The sequence below is a fragment of the Dama dama genome, chromosome 5 (genome assembly GCF_033118175.1).
Source record: "Dama dama isolate Ldn47 chromosome 5, ASM3311817v1, whole genome shotgun sequence".
NCBI classification, from domain to species: domain Eukaryota; kingdom Metazoa; phylum Chordata; class Mammalia; order Artiodactyla; family Cervidae; genus Dama; species Dama dama.
This window is the reverse complement of record NC_083685.1, coordinates 120,080,563-120,104,171: the sequence shown is the minus strand read 5'-3', so window position 1 is coordinate 120,104,171 and position 23,609 is coordinate 120,080,563. Positions and strand designations below refer to the sequence as shown.

Below are 23,609 nucleotides of genomic sequence, written 5' to 3'. Positions count from 1 at the left end.
TTTTTTGGTTCTGTATCTTAAATGATGACAAGCTGTTCTGAAATGTAATTTCAGTGTATTTGGACGTTTGTGCCCCAGAAAGCAGGGCTGTGAGTTCTTGACATAACAATGACCAACACCGACACCACCAGACCACTGTGCGGTGAGCTCGTGTACACAGCAGATGTTCAGGCCTCCTTGTGTTTATTGTGGCGTTCAGTCCTCACCCTCTAAGGGAGGAGCTGTTGTAAGTTCGGGTCCAAAATGGATTGCTCAGGGAGTGGCCCAGACTCAAACGCATAGATGCAAAGCTGGGGATCCTACCATGTTTTGACTGTATGTTATTAGAGAGGGGCCTCCCAGGTGGCTCAGTGGGTAAAGAAAGTGCCTGCAATGCAAGTGATCCAGGTTCGATCCTGGGTATGGAAGATCGCCTGGAGGAAGGCATGGCAACCCCTTCTAGTATTCTTGCCTGGAGAATTCTGTGGCTAGAGGAGCCTGGTGGGCTACAGTCCATGGGGTTGCAAAGAGTCAGACGTGACTGAAACGACTTAGCACCCACGCACGCACATATCATCAGAGAACAGAGTCCGTCCTTTACAAAGTATTGTTTTTCGCGTGACAACAACAAATAACTCCTTCCTCCAAAAAGAAAGAGTCCTCTGATCCAAGGAGTGAATATCATGAGGACATTCCCCCAGTGCAGCCTCTTGGGGGCAGAGGACATCTGGTACGTTTATCTTGAGCCCTGGAACCCCTCTCCTCCTCCGTCTACCCGCTCAAGACCTTTGAAATTTAGAGTGGATGTAGCTTTGGGGGCAGAAGACCACAGGGCAGTGAACAAATTGGGGATGTGTGACAGATAACTCATTTCAGAAACTGGGTTAGAAAAGGAAGGAAAACTGTTCAGGCCTCCCTGTGGGCTGGGAAGGGTGTGGCCCTTAGGCACCCTTGTCACCTGGTAACACGCTCCCAAGCCCCACCCTCCTCAGTCAGCAGGGCTGCCAGGACACCTTGGATCACAGGGGCTCCTGCCCGCTCCTGGATCTGCTGCTGAACTCGGGCCTCTGCAGGTGAAGGACCCCTGTGCGTGTGCCCTCCCTAGTGGGCAGACAGGCCGTGTCTCTCTCACTATGCGTGGTGCCAGCACAGGTAGCCCTCGGACGCTGTGCCTAAAAGCTGCTTGGGCTCTGCTACCATGAGTGTAGTGGCTCCTCTGCCCACTGCCATGCCCAGGACCCCTGGAAACCCCCGTGGTGGTGGTGGTGAGTGCTGAGAACTCCCCACCCCCATCTTCCCCTTGTTGTTGCCCACTACTTCCTGAGGAGACTGCCCGCCCACCACCCAGTATCTCAGCGCCCCCCCTCCCCCGCTGCTGCCTCCTTCCTCAGCCAGGTCTGGTCTAGGCTCTTCTCTGGGAACATTCTGGCAGGTGGCCCAGGAGATGCAGGTGGCCACCACCCCCTCTGGCTACCACCCGCTTAGCAGAAACTACTCCGTGCAAATCAGCGTTGGTGTTTATTTCCTGCTTAAGGCCATGGGCCAGGCTATGGGCTGAGCGGCTACTGTGCTTGGGCAGCTAGTGGTCTGCTCCAAGCTGGCCCAGTCTGGGCCATTGAGTGGGAGAAGCTGGCTGGAGCGTGGAGAGCAGTGACCCCAGCAGGCCCTGGTAGACAGCGACCAGGCAAAGGAACTCTTGAGCAGAGGTCGTTGGTCTGTGAGCACCAGAGTACCAGCGCCTGGTACCCAGGTTTGTGTCTCAGTGGCTGCCCCAGGCTGGTCCTCCTCTGGATCAGGGCTGCCCCAGGCCAGGCCCCCCGGGTCCTTGGCAGGTACGGCAGGAGCTGCTACATCGGGGTAGACGCTGGGGGCTCGGTGGTGGCTCCCTGGTGGGTGAGAATCTATTGTCTTCCTAGCGTGCTGTGCCCTTAGCAGTGTTGCTGGCCCCTGTGGACCCCTCCAAGCCTACACTGCCTCTAGCTTCTTGCTGAGGCTGCCCTATGCGACCATGCTAGAGTCCTTGCTCGGCTTCTGAGGCTGTGGCCACTCAGAGGTGGGCAAGGCGGGGTCCTAGTTCCCGGCTCCTTCTCCACGTACGGGCACAGATACCCCAGCAGGAGGGCATCTGCCTGGATCTTTCCAGGGTTCCAAAAACTGCCCCCTTAAGGCCAGAGGAAGCGCTGGCTTCCCATACCCCTCCGCAGACCTGGCTCTGGCCCTCTCCTGGGTTCCCTTCTGACCCCTTCCCACACCTCTGGGAATTGTCACTTTTCAACTCTACTTAGGTGACTCAACCCAGACGTGGTCTCCTGACACTGATGGGCTTTTGGGCCAACTTTGTAATCCTGGTCTAAAGGTCCCCATCTGCATGGTGGGTCACAGGAGTGCCTGTTTCAAAGGCTTCTCATGTGTTACAGGGGCCAGCACTGAGGGAGAGCATGCCAGGAAATGGAGGGAGATGGAAAGAGAGAGAGAGAGACAGAGATAAGAGAGACAGAGAGATAGAAGGGGAGTTGCCTGGCGAGACTCCTCCCCCGTGACCTGTTCACGGCCTCCTGCCCTCCCTGCCCCTCTGTCCCCTCTCTGTGCCTCCCTGAGCTGCACTGCTGAGCACTGCCAGAAGCCCTGCCATGGCTCTCTTGGCCGCCTCCCTCCAGTTCGTCCTCAGGGGTCTGCGTTCACCTGGGTCTTCTCATGATGCCTGAGCCTGAGCCCCTGGAGAGCAGAGGTGGGTGGGCTGCTGCCAGTTGTTATGCTAGAAGGTGGGCACGAAGCGGATCCTCTGGGAGTAGGCCAGGTCAGCGACGTAGAGGAGCAGGTTGACGTAAGTGAAGGTGGCCACCACCAGCTGGCTGTCCCAGGGGCAGCTGCCCTTTGGGCAGTCGGGGGGCCGCCCAGGCTCACCGTACTTGGGGTCGAAGCAGAAGACGGGCCAGATCACTGCAGCGCTGAGGTAGAGGAGCACGGCCAGGAAGGTGTACACCACCACCACACGGTCGAAGGGGCAGCCCAGGCCCCCCGTGTGACCCAGCACACTCAGGACCACCACCACCACCGTGGCCAGAAAGCAAAGGCTGTAGACGGCCACACACCACTGGGTGGCCACGTAGCGCCCATAGTGGCTATCATGGACCAGCGCCCCGAATATGATGCAGGCCACGAAGGCCTGGACGATCTTGAGGAGGCCTGACACTGTGGCCATGTAGCTGGCCACCTGGCCTGGCCGGGCCCGGGTCAGGGCCACCTCCGTAGCATAGGCCAGGAAGAGGAGCCCAGCGAAGACGCTGGCTGCCAGGCGGAAGTTCCTGGCCGTGCAGCCCTCGGGTTCGGGCGGACACTCCAGCCGGGTGAAGTACAGTGGGTAGATGACTGCCGCCGTAGCGGACAGCAGCGTGGCAAGCATGGCGAAGGCCGCTGTGAAGTTTCCCCAGGACAGGCGCAGACAGCCGTGTAGCCGGGTGAACTCGCAGCCCACCACCAGGACAGAGAGCGCGAAGCAGAAGCCCCAGGCTGACATGCAGAAGGTACCCTGGACGCCCGAGAAGCCGCCCCGGTGGGCCACCAGGCTGAAGGTGGTGCAGCCGAAGACCAGCTGCAGCACGCGGGCCGTGCCCACGGGAGACGTCACGGCACCCAGGTGCAGGTAGCCGCCCCCGGGGGGCTCCATGGTGCTGCCCATGTGGCCGGCTGTGTCCTCGCCTCACACAGTGCCCGGAAACCCTGGGGTCTCTCTCGGCTCCGTCTCCTGCGGCAGTGGCAGGTGCCGGCAGCCTGCAGTGGCGGTGACGCCGCTGGTGACATTGCAGCAGAGCAGCCTCTCTGCCGCCTGTGTGGGGGGGGGGGGCCGAGGCCCCCCCAGCGCTATAAATAGGTGACCGGGATCAGAGCCCCGGAATAGCAGCCTGAGTGCCTGTCCCCATCCTGGAGGGACATCTGACCCTTGTGTCCCGCCAAGCCCCGGCCAGTACAATTAACCCCTTGGCTGCTGGCACCGCCTCCACCTCCAAAGCACCTGCTTCTGTCGGTCAGTCAGCTCCGCTGCCCCGGGGAGGGGGGAGGGAAAAGAGCAGCAGGGACCGGGTGCCCCAGCTCGAGTAGCCTCTGCGGCTGTGCTGGGGGCGGGGCGCAGAGAGAAGAGGGCAGCAGCCGTTCTGGAGGCAGCGATCTGTCTGGGAGGCCCGCGGCGCTTGGTTCAGCGCTGGGATGGTTTCAGGACCGTCATCCCTTAGCCCACACTCAGCTCTGATTCCTGGGAGGCGGTGGGGAAGGGGAGTGGAAACCCTGAGACCCTTTGCCTCCTCCTCCTGCCCTCCGCCCACCTTCATTCTCGTCACCCTGACCTGGGGGCTGAGTTTTAGCTTTTATTTGTGGGGATTATAACGGAACTTTTTACTTGATCCTCCTAGTCATGTAAACACCTAGGAAAAACTCAACTCTCCCATTTTTAGCCTAACATATTAACAATAGGGACTTCCTTGGTGGTCCAGTGGCTAAGACTCTGTGGCCTCCTCAATATAGGGGCCCAGGTTCCATCCCTGGTCAGGGAACTAGATCCCACACACCACAGCCAAGAGTTCGCATGCCACAACTAAAGATCTTGCTTGCTGCAACCAGACCTAGGCAGCGCAGCCAAATAAATAAGTACTAAAATAAAATAAAATAAAATATTAAAAATATATGAAATGTTTTTGAAAAGGAAAAAAAAAACTTTTTTGACTATGAAAGTAGTTTTTGTTCAGGCCCAATCAACACATGAAAAGTGTAATTAATTTGCCTAGTATTCTATCACCTGTGTTCAGTGCCTGACTATTGGCTTTCTATTAGGTATTATAAGTTACCTAGAGGTGATGCAAAGTATTGAGGAGGGGACTTACCTGGTGGTCAACTGATTAGAACTTGGCACTTTCACTCTCATATCCTGGGTTCAGTCCCTGGTTGGGGAATTAAATCCTGAAAGCCACCAGGTGTGGCCAATAAATAAATAAATAAAAATAAAGTGTACGAGAGGATGTGCATAATATTATGCCGTTTTACACAAGGGACATGGGTATCAGTGGATTTTGGTATCCTGGTGGTGGGAATGGGGAGGGGGTGGTCCTAGAACCTATCCCTTCTGACACAGAGAGACAATTCTAAGTACAGTCTTATGTGTGTTTCCCCCAACTTTTCATTTAGAAAAGTTTCAGATTTACAGACAAGTTTCAAAATAGCACAATGAACACTCATATGTCTTTCACCCAGATTCAATAATTATTATTTTGCCCTGTTCATGCTGTTTCTCCTCCTCCATTAATAATTAATAATAACATTAATTCTGGCAACGTGACAATTCTCCGCTAGATACTTCCATGGACACCTAAGAGCGAGGCCGTTCTCCTACAGAACCTGAATTCAGTGGCCACACTTGGGAAATTGAAGAATGATCACCTAATATGCACAGTCATGGGTTTCCCTGGTGACTCAGTCGGTAAAGAATCCGGCTGCAATACGGGAGACCTGGGTTTGATCCCTGGGTTGGGAAGATCCCCTGGAGGAGGAAATGGCAACCCACTCCAGTATTCTTGCCTGGAGAATCCCCATGGACAGAGGAGCCTGATGGGCTACTGTCCGTGGGGTTGTGAAGAGTTGGACATGGCTGAGCGATTAAGCACATAATACACAGTCTTTCAGTTTTCCCCACCTGTCCTGAAAATACACCTTATAGCATTTAAAGTTTTTGTGCCAGGATTTAATTGCAATTATACATTGCGTTTGGCCATCATGTCTCTAACTTTCCTTTATTCTAGAATAGCCTCTATTTTTTTTTTATATTTCATAACACTGATTTTTAAAAAATGTCCCAGCTGGCAGCTTTATTGGTGGTCTTTCAGTGTGTTCTGTCTGTTTGCTCATGTTTAGATCCCAGCTAAATGCCCTTAGCAGGAAAACCATGTGGGAGATGTCACCTGTCAGGAGAACTGTGATGGCTATACATCCAGAGTAAGAAGTTTGACCATCTTTTGGGGTGGTATCCATGTCTCGTGCCCCTGTGATTCTCCCAGGTGTCCTGGCATCCCTTTATACTTCTTTTTTTTTTTTTTAATATTTATTTATTTTATTTATTTATTTGGCTGTTCCCGGCCTTAGCTGCAGCATGTGAGATCAAGTTCCCTGACCAGGGATTGAACTCCGGCCCCCTGCATTGGGAGCACAGAGTCTTAGCCACTAGACCACCAGGGAAGTCCCCCCTTTATACTTCTTATGGGCGGCGTTCTCCATGAACACACACCCCCTTTAAAAGTAGAATTGTGCTGGTCATCTGACAACATGTTTGTTGGCGATGTTTCCAGAGCAGTTAACAGGACTGTAAACACAGGATTCCTTTTGCTGTTCGGAGGGTTGGCAGGCCCTCCGAGACAGTGTCTGGACACTGCAGTGGAGTGGAGTGGGCAGTAAGGTCTCACCAGCCAAACATTTTATGGAGCCCCTTAGGAAGGATAACCCGCCTTCTCTCTCCAGGCATCTGCAGCACGTGCTCCTGACCCTGGACAAGGGAATGAGGGGAGCATGGGGCCTTAGGCTTCAGGGGTACAGACAAGCTGGTTCCAGACCCTTCTGCCCCATGATCAGAGAAACCTGGAAGGAAGTCTTGCACAGAGCGGACGGTTTAGTTTATCTCAGAAGCAGATGTGTGCCAACTTCAGTCCAAATTCGTAGCTCAGCGAATCCTAACAGTGAACATGCCCACATTTCTCGACCACACAAACTGTCCTGGGGCGTCAGCCTCGCAGTGCTCTTGGCCCCTGCTTCCATTCCCTTCACACCCTCAACCAAAGGGATTCAGCTTGTAGCACCTGAAGCCTTGGGCGCTTCGGGGTGTCCCCAGGTGCTCAGGGATACCAGCACACCTGTTCAGGTAGGAGGAAGCCTCTCAGGCGCTCTGTGGCTGGCGTGATTAGGGGGACAGGCAACTGACAGCAGCCTTCTCCACCGGAAGTCAGTCCCCTTCCTCAAAATCAGGCACTGCACTGTGCCTCCATCTTCCAGCACAGCGAAGCCTGGAAATCAAATTGAAAAATGGATCGACAGATGCTAGGCAGGGACGAGGCATGACAACATGACCATCCTGGGAAGCCCAGCTAAGAAGCTCCCCTGAAAGTGGTTGGGGCCACCGGGTTCTGAGTGAGCGTATGGAGTCCAGGTGAAGCAGCATCCTGGGACCCGTGTCCGTGACTGGCAGTGCCCAGGAATGCCAGCTAGCCCTCCACCTGGCCCCACTCAAAGTTCAATTGGCCCTTTGGAGCCTGGAGTCTTTCACCCGGGCCTGACCAGGCGAGAGCTCTGGCTGCTGTGGCTGGCCTGCAGGCTTGAACATGGCAGTGGGTGCTGTACTGGGGATGCGGGTTAGCGTGTGGGTGTGGAGGGGGAGACCTCAGTGAGGGAATCTCAGATGCCAGTCAAGCCGAAGTCAGTACCATCTGCTGGAACTCTCTGGGAAGCGACGTACCCACCTTTGGCATCCTTACTTTCCTTTTCCATGTGAGGAAACTGAAGCTGCTTGGCCTGAGCTGCCCAGCTTCCAGCAGCCACCCTGTCCTTGCATAGGTATGCCTGGAACTGCAATCAGCCACCTGGCTTGGGCCTGCCAGGGAGCTATGTCCAGACTTGAGTCCTCTCCTGGGCCCAGCTTTTCCTGACCCACTTAAGTGACTGCTGTGCCCACGTGTGGGCTTCCCAGGTGACTCAGGGGTTAAAGAAACTGCCTCCAATGCAGGAGGTGTGGGTTCAATCCCTGGGTCAGGAAGATCCCCTGGAGGAGGGCATGGCAACCCACTCCAGTATTCTTGCCTGGAAAATTCCATGGACAGAGGAGCCTGGCGGGCCACAGTCCATAAGGTCACAAAGAGGTGGACTCAAATGAAGGGTCTGAGCACGTCCACGCACAGAAGCCCCTGGGTAAAGCTTGTCCAGGTCCCTGTGGGTGGGGCTAGGCCCTCAATTTTCTCATGAAATCAAGTGCTGAAGAGACAGAAGAGACAGTGTGGAGGGGGGGTCTGTCCTGGTGCCTGTGTCCTTCCTGTTTCCCACTTTCTCAGTTATTAGCAGCTCTTTCTATGTAAAGATAAACAGCAAGGTCCTACTGTATAGCACAGGGGACTATACTCAATGTCCTGTAATAAGTCATAATGCAAAAAGAATATGAAAAAGAATACATACTTACAGTCATTAAGACAGTATGGTACTGGCACAAAAACAGAAATATAGACCAATGGAACAAGATAGAAAGCCCAGAGGTAAAGCCCACGCACCTATAGGCACCTTATCTTTGACAAAGAAGGCAAGAATATACAATGGAAAGGGGACAGTCTCTTCAATAAGTGGTGCTGGGAAAACTGGACAGTTATGCGTAAAAGAATGAAATTAGAACGCTTCCTATCACCATAAACAAAATAAACTCAAAATGGATTAAAGACCTAAATGTAAGACCAGAAACTATAAAACTCTTAGAAGAAAACATAGGCAGAACACTGTATGACATAAATCACAGCAAGATCCTCTATCACTCACCTCCTAGAGCAATGGAAATAAAAACAAAAATAAGCAAATGGGACCTAATTAAACTTGAAAGTTTTGCACAGCAAAGGAAACTATAAACAAGGTGAAAAGACAACCCCCGGAATGGGAGGAAATAATATCACATGAAACAACTGAGAAAGGATTAATCTCCAAAATATACAAGCAGCTCATGCAGCTCCATACCAGAAAAACAGACAACCCAATCAAAAAGTGGGCAGAAGGGGCTTCCCTGGTGGCTCAGTGGTAAAGAATCTGCCTGCCAATGCAAGAGACAGATTCGATCCCTGATCTGGGAGGATTCCACATGCCACAGAGCAATTAAGGTTGTGTACCACAACTATTGAACCTGTGCTCTAGAGCCCACATGCCCTAGAGCCCATACTCTACAACAAGAGAAACCACAGCAATGAGAAGCCCGTGCAGTGCAATTAGAGAGTAGCCCCCACTTGCCGCAACTAAAGAGAAGCCCGTGCAGAAACGAAGACTCCGCACAGCCAAAAATAAACAAATAAATAAAAATTTTTTTAAGTGGCAAAAGACCTAAACAGACATTTGTCTTAAGAAGACATATAGATGGCTAGTAAACACATGAAAAGATGCTCAACCTCGCTTATTATTCAGTTCAGTTCAGTCACTCAGTCGTGTCCGACTCTTTGTGACCCCATGAATTGCAGCACACCAGGCCTCCCGGTCTATCACCAACTCCCAGAGTTTACTCAAACTCATGCCCATCGAGTCGGTGATGCCATCCAGCCATCTCATCCTCTGTCGTCCCCTTCTCCTCCTGCCCCCAATCCCTCCCAGCACCATTATTAGAGAAATGCATATCAAAACTACGATGAGGTATCACTTCCATACCAGTCGTAATAGCCATCATCAAAATATCTAAAAACAATAAATGCTGGAGAGAGTGTGGAGAAAAGGGAACCCTCTTGCACTGTTGGTGGAAATGCAAATTGATATAGCCACCACGGAGAACAATATAGAGATTCCTTAAAAATACTAGGAATAAAGCTACCATATGACCCAACAATCCTGCTACTGGGCCTATACCTTCAGGAAACAATAATTGAAAAAGACGAGTACCCCAGTGTTCATCGCAGCTATGACATGGAAGCAACCTAGATATCCATTCAAAGATAAGTGGATAAAAAAACAGTGGTACATATACATAGTGCAATATCACTCAGCCATAAAAAGGAACGCATTTGACTCAGTTCTGATAAGGTGGATGAACCTAGAGCCTATTATACAGAGTGAAGTACGTCAGGAAGAGAAAGACAGATAATGTATATTAATGCATATATATGGAATCTAGAAAGGTGGTATTGATGAACCCTTCCGCAGAGCAGCAATGGAGACACAGAAATAGAGGACAGAATTACGAACACGGGGGAAGGAGAAGGTGGAACAAATTAAAAAAGTAGCTTTCAAATATATACATAACCATATATAAAATTAGATAGCCAGTGGAAATTTGCTGTATGATGCAGGGAGCTCAAATCTGGTGCTGTGTGACAACCTAGAGGGTGGGATGGGGTGTGAGGTGGGAGGGAGGTTCAGAAGGGAGGGGACATACATATACCTATGGCTGATTCATGTTGGTATATAGTAGAAACCAATAGAGCATTTTAAGCAATTATCCTCAAATTAAAAGTAAATTAAAAAAGGAATACATACACATATGTATAACTGAATCACTTTACTATACACCAGAAACTAACACAACATTGTAAATCAACTATATTTCAATTTAAAAAAAAAGTATCAGCTCCTTTTCTGAAAGAGGGCTTGAGAATCTGAGAACAAATCACAGCAAAGTCATCTTTCTTTGCTTTGCCAGTTGGCTTCTGCCCACCCATGAGGTCCTGGGGGAGCTCTGGGTCCCCATTGTGGTCTAGGCACAGTGCTTCATGACTGGACCCGTGGTGAGGATCTCTGGACCCTGCCATGAGCCATGCTTCTGGTTCTAGACACCGACTCCCAAGTGGTTGGCCACCGGGCTGCTTGGCGACAATGTCTTTTGCTTTTGAGTTTTTGCTAATATGTCACAATTACAGAAGCCCAGTGATTCTAGATTGACAGCTTCTCATACTACAGAAATGCCAACAAAATTTTAAGTGAGTTTGGTTGGAAATCACCTAAAGTTCAACAGTAGGGACTGGTGAGTAGACTAAGCAATATCTGTGTGAGGGACACGTAGGTTGCTTTGAGGTCACCTTGTAGAAGAGCAGGGTGACAAGGCAGGAGGTCATGGGGCAGTGTGGAAGACTAAAGGACCCGTGGGCACATATGTGTCCGAAGATAGAAAGGCTGGGTAAACTCCTGAGAATGCCCTGCCATCACCTCCAAGCTGTGGGGCAGCAGGTGCTTCTGCTCTTTGGATTTTCAGTATTTTCCCAGTTTTAAACTAAATAGCTATTACTTCCTAAACCAGGAAAAGAGAATAACTTTTTTTTTGAGAATAATTTTTAAAAATAAATGAAGTACATTTTGCTGCAGTTCTAAACATGGTTAGGTTTATATTCTTGTATAAATTTTAAAAAGCTGCTTTAAAATTTTTTTAAATAAATAAATAAAAATAAAGGACTTCCCTGGAGGTCCAGTGGTTAAGACTGCACTTCCACTGCAGGGGGCATGGGTTCAAGCCCTGGTCGGGGAACTAAGACCCCATGTGCCACACAGTGTGGCAAAAAAAAAACAAACAAACAAACTTGCTTTTACAACATTTTGAAATAGACTTTATTTTTAGAACAACAGTAGACACACAGAAGAAATTGACTGAAAGAGCTCCTATATTCCTCACATCCAGTGTGTTCTATTGGAAACATCTTTCGGAACATTTGTTACAATTAATGAGACAACACTGGCATATCATATCAATACATTATTATTAGCATTTATTCAGGTTTCCTCAGGTTTAACCTCACGCCCTCCGGCTGCTCCAGGACCTGTTCCGACCTCACGTGACACGTAGTCGTCACGTCTCCTTCAGCTCTCAGACTTTCCTGGTCTGAATGACCCTGACGGTTTGGAGGAGGGCTGGGCAGGGCTGACAGACTGTCCCTCTGCTGGCCTGTCTGATGTTTTTCTCGTTATTAGTCTGGGCTTGTGGGTCTGGGGAGGAAGGCCACAGAGGGAAAGTACCCTTCTCATCACGTCCCGCAGGGCCATGATCTCAGCATGACTCCCCACCTTTTGCCCTTGATCACTTTGCTGAGGTGTGTCTGTCAGGTGTCACCTCTGAGGAGTTCCTCTTTCTTTCTCCCCTTCCCCATCCTGTTCTCTCTGGGGAGGGGACCCACACTTGTGGCCCACACTTAAGGGGAGTGTATTTTCCCCCACCTTGAGGGGACAGTATCAACATAAATTATTTGGAATGCTGCAAACAGGTTGGTCTTTTCTCCCCCACTTACTTTCTTCAGTTATTTACTTCTGTTAGGATAGACTTGAGGACATTCATTTTATACTTTGGGTTATAATCCAAAACTACATTTTTTATTCTGCTGCTCAAAGCCTTCCAAGTGTCCCCTGACAGACCCCATCAGTGGGGATTGGGGTTGTTTTTCAGCACCTCCTCACTGCAGGCACTGCAAGATGCCCTAGGTTCATCCTGCGCATTTCTCACCAACCTTAGAATCAGGTGTTTTCCAAGAAGTCCTGGTTCCTGTTACTGGAGACAGTGTAAGAGACCAAGATCTGGACTTTTCTGGTGGTCCAGTGGTTAAGAACCTGCCTGCCAAAGGCTCGTTCTCTGGTCTGGAAACATTCCACATGCCTTGGGGCAACTAAGCCCATCAGCCACAACTACTGAGCATGCATTCTGGAGACTGACAGTAACTGCTGAAGTCTTCGGGCCCTAGAGCCCATGCTCTGCAACAAGAGAAGCCGCTGCAGTGAGAAGTCTGAGTGCTGCAATGAAAAGTAGCCCCTGCTCTCCGTCACCAGAGGAAGCCCGAGCAAAGCAATGAAGACTCAGAGTAGCCAAAGAAATTAAATTAAAAAAAAAAAAAAGAATTGGCCGCTTCCACTCCAGAGGGCATGGGTTCAATCCCTGGTTGGGGAACTGAGGTCCTACCTGCAATGTGGCTCAGCCAAAAAAACAAAAGAAAAATAAAAGAAGTTGGGACATCAGGGTAGACAGTTCCACCTATCACATTGATCATGCACTGAACACTACAGGTTTGGCATCACTCACTCTCCTTATGGGTCCCAGGCTCATTTTGCCAATGGTACCCACAGTACTTTGTGGGTGAAGAGCCACATCACTACCACGTGATGTGAAGAGCCAAATCATTGAAAAAGACCCTGATGTTGGGAGAGATTGAAGGCAGGAGGAGAAGGGGACAACAGAGAATGAGATGGTTGGATGGCATCACTGACTCAATGGACACGAGTTTGAGCAAGCTCTGGGAGATGGTGAAGGACAGGGAAGCCTGGTGCGCTGTAGTCCTTGGGTCGCAAAGAGTTGGACATGACTGAATGACTGAACAACACTCACAGTAAGGCACAGACGCTGGAGGTAAGCTAAGCTTCCTTCCTTCTTTATCAGGATCATGGGAAGAAAGGATTTATTCATTTGGTGAAATCCCATCGGGCCTAACCCACAAGTATAATGTTCAGTGGGCCTGGCACGCCCGAGACACACAAAGCCACCCTGTTCCTCTTTTCAGCCCACCTCATACAGAGTAAAGCATCTGTCTGTGCTGATGTCACCACCTGCCACCCTTCTCCACACAAAGAACTGGCCTCCAGCCAGCGCCTCTGGGGTCCCTCCCCCAGAGGCCCAGCTTTGACCGCAGCATGGACCCCTCCCTCCATGCAAGTCTCCCCTGGTAGGTGACAGCCAGGCCCCTTTTGGGTCCTCCTAGCCCCCTGTCCCGCTGGAAGCCCACTGTCACACTGGGAACCCTGTTCATGCCCTTCCAAGGAGGCTGCTCCCCAAACTAGCAGCCACCCCAGGGTTCCCCTCCTTTCATCTCCAGCCTTTGGCCACACCCCTCCCTGACCTCACTGTCTCCCTGGGTCAATGAGACTCTGTGACCTCCCATGGGAGCTGTCCACAGAGGAAACCACGAATGGGTCATTTAAGCTTCCCTTGGAGAAGCCAACTTTGGTGCGTCCAGAGCTGGTCAGACCTCAGGGCATACTCCCAGTCTTGGGAGGGGCATTGAGAGGACGGGGTCTCCGTGATTCTCCCCACTCTGGGATTGAAGCTGCAGGCTGCCTGAGAGAGGCTTGGTGGTCGGAGGCTAGAAGCAGAGTCCAGGCACGAATCCTTCTTCTGTCCCTTCACATAGCCTCTTCAGGCCTGTTTCTTTTTTAAAATTTTTATTAAGATATTTGGCTGCATCAAGTCTTTCCTCTATCCCTTCACATAGCCTCTTTGGGCCTCAGTTTCTTTCTTTCTTTTTTTAATATTTATTAAGATATTTGGCTGCATCAAGTCTTAGTTCCAGCATGTGGGATCGTTTGTTGTGGCTGGGGGTGGGGGGGTGGGGGCTTAGTGACCTCAAGACATGTGGGAAATCTTAACTCCTCAACCAGGGATTGAACCCGCGTCCCCTGCATTGGGAGGCAGATTCTTAACCACTGACCACCAGGGGAGTCCGAGGGCCTCAGTATCCCAATCTGCAAATTGGGGCCTGTAATAAGACCTACTTGCCAGGCACCCGGGGGAATCAGGGTGTCATGTGTGGGGCACGTAGTGCAGGGAGCGCTGAGGAAGCCAGGTCTGTTGGAGAGTCATGACCTGGCCACCTTCGGAGGGGGTGCTTATCGTATGTCACAAAACCCACAGGGGCTCACTATCTTCCCATGCCACCTCGGGGCGCCTCCACGGAGATGCCGGCCTGTGAGCCTGTGTGCAGTGGCGCTGGCACAGACTAGTCACGCGATGCCCTTTGTACCTGAAGAGGGTATGAAGCACAGGGGTCACTGAAGACTGGGAATGTTCTCTTCAGCCCCGAGTTGCAGCGGGAGGTAGAAACCAGGCAACGAGTGTGTGGTGTGCAGTCACACATGGAAGGACAAGATTGTGTGTGTGTGTGTGTGTGTGTGTTTATAGGGAGGCTGTGTCCTCTGGGACTAACCACAGAAGCAGAGCCAAGGGCTGGCCTAGAGGGAGAATTTTCACCCTTCAAAATACTGCCTCTTTCAAATTCTGGACCATGTGCATGTGTGATGTTGTGAAAATAAATACAATACAAACTTCAAAGAACGTGCTAGCTGGGTAGGGAGTGTTCTGTGATAAAGTTTTGAAAGTGGAGGTTGCTGTTGGAGACACAACATTGTAGATGTACAAATGCCAAGTCATGCCCTTAGAAATGGTGGAGGTGTGGTGTGAATGCCACCCCAAGATCAAAATAAAGAGGAAAGGGAGCTTAAAACCATGCTGGGGGCTTGTCTGAGACAGGCCCGTTACTGCTGTGTGTGGAAAGGATGAACAGAAGGAGCAAGGTTTGGAGGTCAGGAGGCCCCAGAGCCCCTCTCAGCTTCTCCCTGCTGCCCTGGGTTTGTAGAGGGTCCGGGTCGAGTCGGGGTATGAAGCAGGCAAAGTGCCCCCTCAAATAAACACGTCTACAGGGTGAGGCTCTTTTGTTATCTTTTCTTCATTATTTAAAAAAAAATATGTTACAAAACAATATCATTCACTATATATTTCTTGCTTATTTTTCTTTTTTTAAAAAATTAATAAAAAAGTCACTTTATAAAATAATACAAAAGGGCAGGAGAGGCTGGGGGACTGGGCTGGGGGAGGGTGCCTTCTGGGCTGGAGGCTGAGGAATCCAGTGCTTCTGGCTCCCTACCGTGTGTTGGAGGTGGAGGGAGTTGGGGGGGGTTAGGAATGAGGGGATGGGGATTGGGGAGGTGTCAGGAGGGAGGGGCGGGAGGGGGCCAAGGACCACAGCCAGGCTGATGGCAGGTCCACCGTCTCTGGCCGGGGCCCCTCAGAGGCAGTAGGAAAGAGACAGTGAAGGTTGCCAGGGGAGGGCGTCCAGACCCAGGGTGGGGACGGCCGGGGCCCTGTGGTCCTAGGAGGGCAGGAGGGCCTGGAGGGGAGATGGCTGGGGCAGGGGACCCTAGCTCCCGCTGCTTAGCATCCCCAGCAGTTTACTGGGCTCCAGGCCCTGCTGCTGTGCCACCGTCTGCACGTCGAAGCCCATGTGCATCAGGAACTGGGCCACATTCATCTCCTGCCCCGTGAACTGGTCCCGGATGGTGGGGCATGAGGGGTTGCAGTGGGGCCAGGGGCAGCTGTCCACCAGGTGGATAGGGCAGCCCTTCAGGGGGGCTTTGCTGGCCTTGTGGCTGTCGTGGAGGCTTCGGTCCCAGCAGTGCAGCGCCCGGGGCAGCGAGGTCCCCTTCACCTGGACGTCTGTCCAGTGGCTGCAGACAGAAACCCAGGTTGGGATCACTCGGGTGTTGCCAAAGCAGGGGACGGCATTGCCACCACTGAGATCTTGCCACACAGCTGGTTGTGCAAGTGGTTTTGAAAACCCTCAGAAGAAGCCAGGGCTGGGGAGGCTGCTGGGCAGGCCTGCTGGGGATGGGGGCGTTGCAGATGTCTGGATCGAGAACCATGGATACGAGCTGTCCTAGGGCAGGGGGCACTGACCTTCGGATGATGATCTCGTGGGAGAGGCAGGCGGGGGCAAAGCTGGCCCTGTTGGGGAGAAGGCAACTTGTGAGCAACCACATCCCAGCTCAGCTCCTTCCCCACCCCAAAGCGCACAGGTCACAGCTCCTCTCCTGGGAGGCTGTCCCCTACTGGCTCTTACTTCCCTCCTGCCGCTTGCTGTGCTGGCCAGTGGCTCCCCCAGGCCTTATCCCTACCAGCTCCTAGGTGCCCTACTAACCCCTGTCCCTTTCTGCCTCCAAATCCTGCTCAGACTGGGGGCTCTGCTGGACAGGTGAATATTTGTTTTTAATAGACTTTAGTTTTTCATAGAAGTTTTAGGTTCACATTGAAATTGAATGGAAGATACAGATTCTTTTTCATCCCCTGCTCTTATACATTCACAGCTTCCCCCATCATGAATATCCCCCACCAGCTGGTATGTTTGTTACAGTCAATGAACCTAGCTGACACATTATCACCACCCAGTCTGTAGTTTACATCAGGGTTCATCCTTGGAGTTGTACTGTCTATGAATCTGGACAAATGTTTAATGACACGGGGGCTTCCCTGGTGGCTTACATGATAAAGAATCTGCCTATGTGCAGGAGACCGGGCTTCAGTCCCTGGGTTGTGAAGGTCCCCTGGAGAAGGGAATAGCTACCTACTCCACTATTCTTGCCTGGAGAATTCCACGGACAGAGGAGCCTGGTAGGCTACATGTCGCAGAATCGGACATGACTGAGTGACCAACACTACTACTGCTGTGATGACATGTGTCTACCTTTGTGGTACCATACAGAGCAGGTCCTCAGCCCTAAACACCTACTGTTCTCCACCTATTTATACCTCTCTCTCCCAGCCCCTGGCCACTGCTGATCTTTTACTGTGTCCATAGTTATGCTTTTTCCAGGATGTCATAGGGGATTCCCAGGTGGCAGAGTGGTAAAGAATTCGCCTGCCAGTGCAGGAGATGCAAAAGACTTGGGTTCGATGTCATAGAGTTGGAATCACACCACATGTGGCCATTTCAGATTGGTTTCTTTCACTTGGTAACATGCATTTACAGCTCCTCCTCTTTTCACGGCTCATTTGCTCACTCCTCTCCAGCACTGGGTAATACCCCTTTGTCTACATTGACCACAGTTTATCACCTCAAGGACCCCTGGGCTGCTTCCTGTTTTCCATCTTTGCAGCCTCTTTTTTTCAAGTCAAGTGGTTTACTATGTATCTGGGGGCGCCGAGTGGGGTCCCCGCACACTCACGGCACGTCCTTGAGTGTGTTCCGCAGCTCACGGCCCAGGTTCTGGATGTACAGCCATTGGCCCTCCTGCACCGGCTGCCCCGTGAGGTGCACATTGTCCACAGTCAGCTGGGCCTCGTCAAACAGCCACTGTACCACGAACACCGGGCCTGGGGGGACGGCTCAGCTGGGCCTTGCCTTGGAGCTCCGTCCCCCACCCCAGGCTCCAGGGCCCGAGGCCACAGACAGCTCCACAGCAGGCTCACGGGCCAGCCAGGCTCTGCCTGCAGAGTGCTGGCGACTAGTCCCCCGGGCACCCTGCCTTGAAGAGGTGCCTCGTCCCCTCCTCCCACCTTGGCCTGGCTCCCAGGACTCTGCTTTGACCAAAACATGGCGATTATGTCACTTCGAGTGTGGTGCTGGCGAGGGACAGCCAAGGCCCCACACAGGGACAGCACTGGGATTCAACTCCAAGGCACGTTCCTCACCGTGGGTGTGGTCAGCGTGACCAACCATCCTAGAGTTTGCCTTGAACCGAGTGGACTTTTAGTGCTAAAACTGAGAAAATCCCAGCCAGGCTCAGATGACTCTGTCAACCCTTCTTGGGTGTGGCAGTGGTCTCTGGGCCTAGCCTCTGAGGACTGGACTCCAGGCTGGGTTTCCAGCAGACACAGAAAGGCTGGCCACCTCCCCCCCCCGCCACCCTGTGTGCCCACTCACAGCGCAGAGTTGGGTAGACTTTGTAGCCAAAGAAGCAGTTCCATTCCTCGCCCTCCTTGAACTGGCGCCGACAGCGCTCCGGGACCACCCCATTCCAGTACCTAGGCCACACACTGCAGGTTAGGCTGCTCACCCCCCTCCCACCCAGCCCCCATGAGCTCCTCCATCCCCTGATGCCACCCAATCCCAGGCCCTCTGCACAGAACGGGCCCTCCCTCCCGGGGCACCTGATGCCCCGGCGGATGGCTTCCGTGGGCGCGCAGGTGATGGTGTCGATGCAGTCTGTGCGGCGGTACTGCTTGTTATCCAGGAACCAGCCAGAGTCAGCCAGGCCCCGCACCTGGATGGCTGGATAGCCCAGCTCCTCCAGCTGCTCGGCCACACGGTCCACGTTCAGCAGCACCCCTGTGCCCCCCGCGCTGCAGAGAAGGTGGGAGGTCAAGCCAGGCGGACTGAGGAAGGACACTCACCCACCAGGTCGGCCCAGCCCCAAGCCCATTCCCCAGGGCACAGGGAGCCAAGAGCATTCTGAGTTGCCACCACGTTCTGTGTTCGTGTGTAAGGCCCCTGGGCCCTTCCAGGTCTTGGAGGCAGAGAAGGGCTGGCAGAGCTCCAGGCACTGATGCAGAGCTAAGTGTCGGGTCATCTCTCTTCCTCCGACCCCTCCTTCCCTCTCCCCCTTCTCACTCTCTGACTTGGTTCTCTTATCTGAAAATGAAGGTGAATTCTGTGGTCCAGGCCCCTCTGTCCATTCTTTAGATGACCCCTGAGTCCCCTACATGCCTGCTGGGATACAATAACCAGCAGATGTGATCTTGCCTACAGGGACCCCAGCCCTTGGCGGTGCATCGGTCCACAGCTAGCCCCTAGTCACCTGCCTAGGTCACTGTGATCCAAAGCCTCCCTCACACCCAACAACCACGGAGCCAGAAGTGTCTGCGGGACAGCTTCCAGCCACATGGCATACGGGAGCCAAACCTCAGAGATGCCCCATGTTGCTGAGCCTCCTGGCCACGCGTCTGCCCTGGCTCAGCCCCATCTTCTCCCTTCCATCCACACTCCCACCCCAGCCCCTGCCCAGCCCACCTGCTCCCTGCCAGCAGCAGCACCTTGGCCCCACTCAGCCCTTTGCCCAGGAGCTCTCGCACAACCTCCCGGATGATGAGGGTGCCCATGAAGGCGTACTCGTCTGCACAGAGAAGGAGGGCTGGCTTCAAGTGGTGGCCTGGACAGCCAGCCAGTCTTCCCATCCCCAGATTGGAAGGAGGTCAGGTATAGCTGGGTGTCTGGAGGGTCTTCCAGGAGATGGGAACAGGGGCAGGGGTAGACTGGAGGAAGATGAGTCAGGTACACAAGGCTGTGCTGGGGGCCCTCCCTCGGGGAACACCTAGGAGTGAGGAACCCACTCCCCCAGGGCCAGGCCAGCCATGGACAAGCCAGGTAGTGGGTGCTGGGGGCCGGCACCCTGGGATATACTATCGAAGGGTTAGAAGGAGTCACAAGGCTGAATGTCTGTATTTCCCCAGAAGTTCTGTCCTCCCTGCCCTGCCTCTGTGGGGGTGGGGGGGAGGTGAAGGGGGTGGGGGGGCGAGGGAAGGCAGGCATGGGACTCACTCTTCTCAGACTTGGATGAAGCCCCACTCCACACATCGCTGGAGCAGTAGGGGATGAAGCTGTGACACATGGATGGTGTGAGCCTGCCATGCTCCTCTGTTGCCCGAGGACCCCAGGAAGGATCACCCTCCTTGGGAAAGACTCCTGAGGACAGGACCTCCCTAGAAAGGACCGCTCCCAGGACCAGACCCCCTTAAGGACAGGATCCCCCAGGATGGACTTCCCCTAAGAACCTCTTAGGAAGCAGCCTCCAGAAAGGACCCCCAAGGACAGGACCCCCCCTCCCAGGAAGGACCTTCTGGCTCCCTCTTACACCATGTTGGCGTTCCACCAGTGGGGGTTCTCCTCTGGCTGGGAGGACAGGATCCCTGTGCCTGTGGCAGGGGAGGACAGAGGCAGTGGGTCTTTCTGGTGGGAGCAGGGCATGCAGGCAGGGGTGAGGACTACAGGAAGGTGAGTGGATGTGGAGGGATCCTACCAAGCTTCATTCAGCAAGGGGGTGAGTGGTGACACCCGCCTGAACCAAGGTTGCCAGGGAATGGATGGGTTTAGTTACTCCAAGGAGTCTCCATGACCAGGATGCCCAGCTGGGCTGTGACTTTTGGACATGACCTTCAACCTCCCCACTTCCACCAGCTACTTTGATCAGGGACCAGCTCTGTACTGTAGTAGCCAGGATGAGCCCTGGGAAGTTACCTGTGGAATAAGAATGAAATGTTAGAGTGAATGTTCCTTGACCTTGGTGGGTTGGGGGATAGATGGGGTGGGGCCTCTCTGGGGGCTCTACATAATGAAGGAGAAGAGGCTTCTTCCAGTACTTTCAATTATGAGCTCCTTCCCCTTCCCCCCATCCCCTGGGGATTCCTGGGCAATCCCTGGCGCGCTGACCTGTGCGAGTGCGGGGCCAGTCCTTGGAGCTCATGAGGCGCCGCATGGTGTCATATCGGGAGTCACAGTTCTCCCGGTTGAAGCAGTACCAGCCTCCTGCGGGCACAGATCACAACCTCAGGGTCCAGTGCCGAGGGGACCCTCCTCCTGCCCCACCACATCCACACCTGAGACTCACCTTCCAGAAAGAGTAGCCAACGCCGACTGCCCTTGGATTCCTTCAGGTAGTAGCTGCAAGGGAAGTGGGCGGAGTGCGTGGTCATCAGGATGGAGGGGTGGACAGGGGCTGCAGGGTCCAGCTCCAGGGAGATAGGGGTCATTCCACCTGTCGCCGGGCACGCGCCGGCCGCACGGGGGCGCCAGCGGACAGGCCCCCGCAGAGCGCGCCCGGCAGGGCCAGCGGCGGTCAGTCCCGGGAGGTGGCGCTCGCGAGGCGGGGAAGAGGGGCGAGGGGCTGTGTGGTCCGTGGAAAATCCCCACGGCCCGCCCCGCGCGGGACCCGCTGTAACCTCGGCGCCGGCGGCCAGGCGGGGTGGGGGGTGGGGTCTTTGCCAGGGCTTGAGATCCTCCTGGGATGCGCAGTGGGGCTTGGAGAGTGAAAAGCACTCTCGAGTGTGCGTGGGGCAGGGGCATCGGGGTCGCACAGGCGGGAGTGGAGGGGAGCGGGCGCCATCGAAGCGGGGTCGCATCCTTCCTACCAAGGCCGGACCTAACGTCGTATTCCTCAGGTTGTGGAGTCACTGAGGGTATGGGAACCCCTAAACCCCTCTCCAACACTCAGCCTCTCATCCTTCCTTTATCTGCTAGGGGCTGGAGAAGGGGTGAATGCCGCACCCTAGGTCCTTCTGTCCCACCTGCACGCCCTGCCTATCCCTCTGGCTGGCTGGATCTCTGGCAGTCCCAGCAGCAGCACGGCGCAGACGGGGCGAGTTGAGCTGGGATGGGGGTGGGGGTACGGACGGCAGGACTCTCCCCGCCCCCCGTGTCACCTCCTCTTGCTGGAGTCAGGGCCACTCGCGGACTGCCATCTCCCCGCCCAGGGAGCGAAGAACGCGAGCACAGGGGCTGGGTACCGGTGGCCGAGGGGTCAGTGCCCGGAGCTGGCCCAGGACCAGCGCTGCCCCAACCCCCGCGCGGCTAGTCGCCTAGCAGGGCCCTACCCGGAGCCAGCGCCTCCGAGGCCCGACGGGAGCCCTTTCCCCTGTGGGCGACCACCGCTGCGGCCAGTAGGGACGGTCCAATGCAGGCTCCGTGCGTCTGAGCGGGGACAGGGAGGCGGATGGTGCGCACCCGCTGGCGACCAGGCAGTCCCGGGGCCACCGACGGGGGCGCGCCGGTCGCAGCGGGCGGGTGCAGGCCTTACCCGGCCGGGCTGCCGTCGTTGCAGGTCACCGACGTGTTGAGCAGGAGGTGCAGGCGCAGGTCTTCGTTGAGCTGCTGCGCCGAGCAGGGGTACAGCGACTGAGCCAGGCTCTTGACCTGTGCCATGAAGCTGTCCATGTTGCCCTCCACGGCCGTGAAGTCCAGAGGGAAGCTCTCCACCGGTTGCCCGGCTGCCGGGGCCGCCTCGGCCCGCGGCGGGGGCGGCGGCGGGGGTGGCTGCTGGCCGCGGCGCCGCCAGGTCTTCCTGCCCTCGCCGCCCCCGGCCCAGTGCAGAAGGCCCAGCAGCAGAAGCACGCGCACCCCTCGGCCCATGGCCGCACCGCTCGGGCCCGCGGCCACCTGCGGAGAGCAGGCGGCGTTGAGGCGGCGCGGCAGCGAGGGCGCCAGGCCGGGGGCGCCCGGGCCGCGGCGCGCCAGCCGCGCCTGCTCGATCGCCCCGCTCCCCGCGTTGGGCCCGGCCGAGGAGGCGCGGGCGGCTCGGCGTCGAGGCTCTCGGGGCCGGGCGCCGTCGGCCTGGGCAGCTGGGACTCCGCGCGCTGCCGGCCGAGGGCAGCGCAGGGTCTGGGTGCGCTGGCTCCGGCCCGCGCCAATGAGCGGCGGGGGCCGAGCCTGGGCGTAGTTTGCGGGGGCCGCGGCGGCCCGGGTGCCCGCGCGTTAGATGTGCCGCCGCCGCCGCCGCCCGGGCTCGGCGGAGGGGGAGGGGGCCGCGCTCGCTCTTTTCTTGGCGGAGGCATCGCCTTTTCTTCCCAAACCGCAAGCCTGACGGAGGGGCCTGGACTACCCCTCCGCGGCCGCCGGAGGCGCTCCCGGCCCGGCTCCGTGGGGGGCAGCGCGGCCCGGCGGCCCCGGCGGCTCATTCACCGCGGCCAGCCCGGCGCCGCCGCCCCCGCCCCCGGGCGGCGGGAAGGGGCGGCGGGCGGGGGCCAGCGGTGAAGGAGCGGGGTTTTTCCGCGCGGGGAGGAGCTCGGTTGGCCACGCGGCGGGTCGGCCCGACGGGCTGGGGGCGCAAGGGGAGCGCTCACCTGAGCCGCCGGGGGCCCTTCGCTCCCGCCGCCCAGGCCCAGAGCAGCTGCAGGCGACAGGCACCCCAGCCGGCACCCCCCACCCGAACCGGCCCGGAGCCCCGCGCTCACCGCGGCCCGCGCGGGCGGCCCCGCGGCCCCGGCTCCTTGGCGTCGCTCGCCCAGCGCCAGCCCGCTGTACGCCCGGCTCGGCTGCCTCCCCTCTGGCGCTGGCGCGGAGCCGCCCGGGACTTTTATCCAGCGGGGCCCCCGGGATCAAAGCGACGGCGGACACAGGGCTCCGCGCCGAGGGGCCGGCAGCAGAGGCGCCGGGGCCTCCCGGAGGAGCGGACAGGTGTGGCGCGAGGCCCCGGCGCCCTCGGCGACCTGCGGGAGGGACTGGGCGCCGCAGCACGGCGCCACGGGGGAGTCGCCCTGTCCCGCGCCTGGGTGGACAGATTCTGGGCCGCCCTCGGAGGCAGTGGGGGCAGAGGGGGCGCCACCACTTACCGAGGTCGGTGGGCCTCGGGGTGGCGTCCTGGTTCCTCCCCGCGTGTGCTCTGGCTTTGCATCCCGTGCAGGGACCCCCAAGAACCTCTCCCCGCCC

General features: G+C 55.5%; 2 protein-coding genes across 3 annotated transcripts; both read right to left on the bottom strand.

Moving 5' to 3' along the window:
- Positions 1–2,734: 2,734 nt before the first annotated feature.
- Positions 2,735–3,658, bottom strand: MYADML2 (myeloid associated differentiation marker like 2). The gene has a single exon (XM_061141258.1). The coding sequence runs from the start codon at positions 3,656–3,658 to the stop codon at positions 2,735–2,737; it is 924 nt and encodes a 307-aa protein (XP_060997241.1).
- An 11,537-nt stretch (positions 3,659–15,195) lies between these two features.
- Positions 15,196–23,609, bottom strand: NOTUM (notum, palmitoleoyl-protein carboxylesterase). Of its 2 annotated transcripts, XM_061141256.1 has the most exons (12): positions 23,513–23,609; positions 21,982–22,340; positions 20,797–20,849; positions 20,619–20,714; positions 20,044–20,104; positions 19,731–19,789; positions 19,203–19,305; positions 18,344–18,535; positions 18,117–18,217; positions 17,419–17,566; positions 16,154–16,201; positions 15,196–15,924 (listed from the first exon to the last, which is right to left on the bottom strand). In XM_061141256.1, the coding sequence occupies exons 2-12, from the start codon at positions 22,311–22,313 to the stop codon at positions 15,618–15,620; spliced, it is 1,500 nt and encodes a 499-aa protein (XP_060997239.1). In that variant the 5' UTR covers positions 22,314–22,340; positions 23,513–23,609; the 3' UTR covers positions 15,196–15,617. The 2 variants fall into 2 exon arrangements, with proteins under 2 accessions (XP_060997239.1, XP_060997240.1); XM_061141257.1 differs by lacking the exon at positions 21,982–22,340 and having other exon boundaries at positions 23,513–23,599.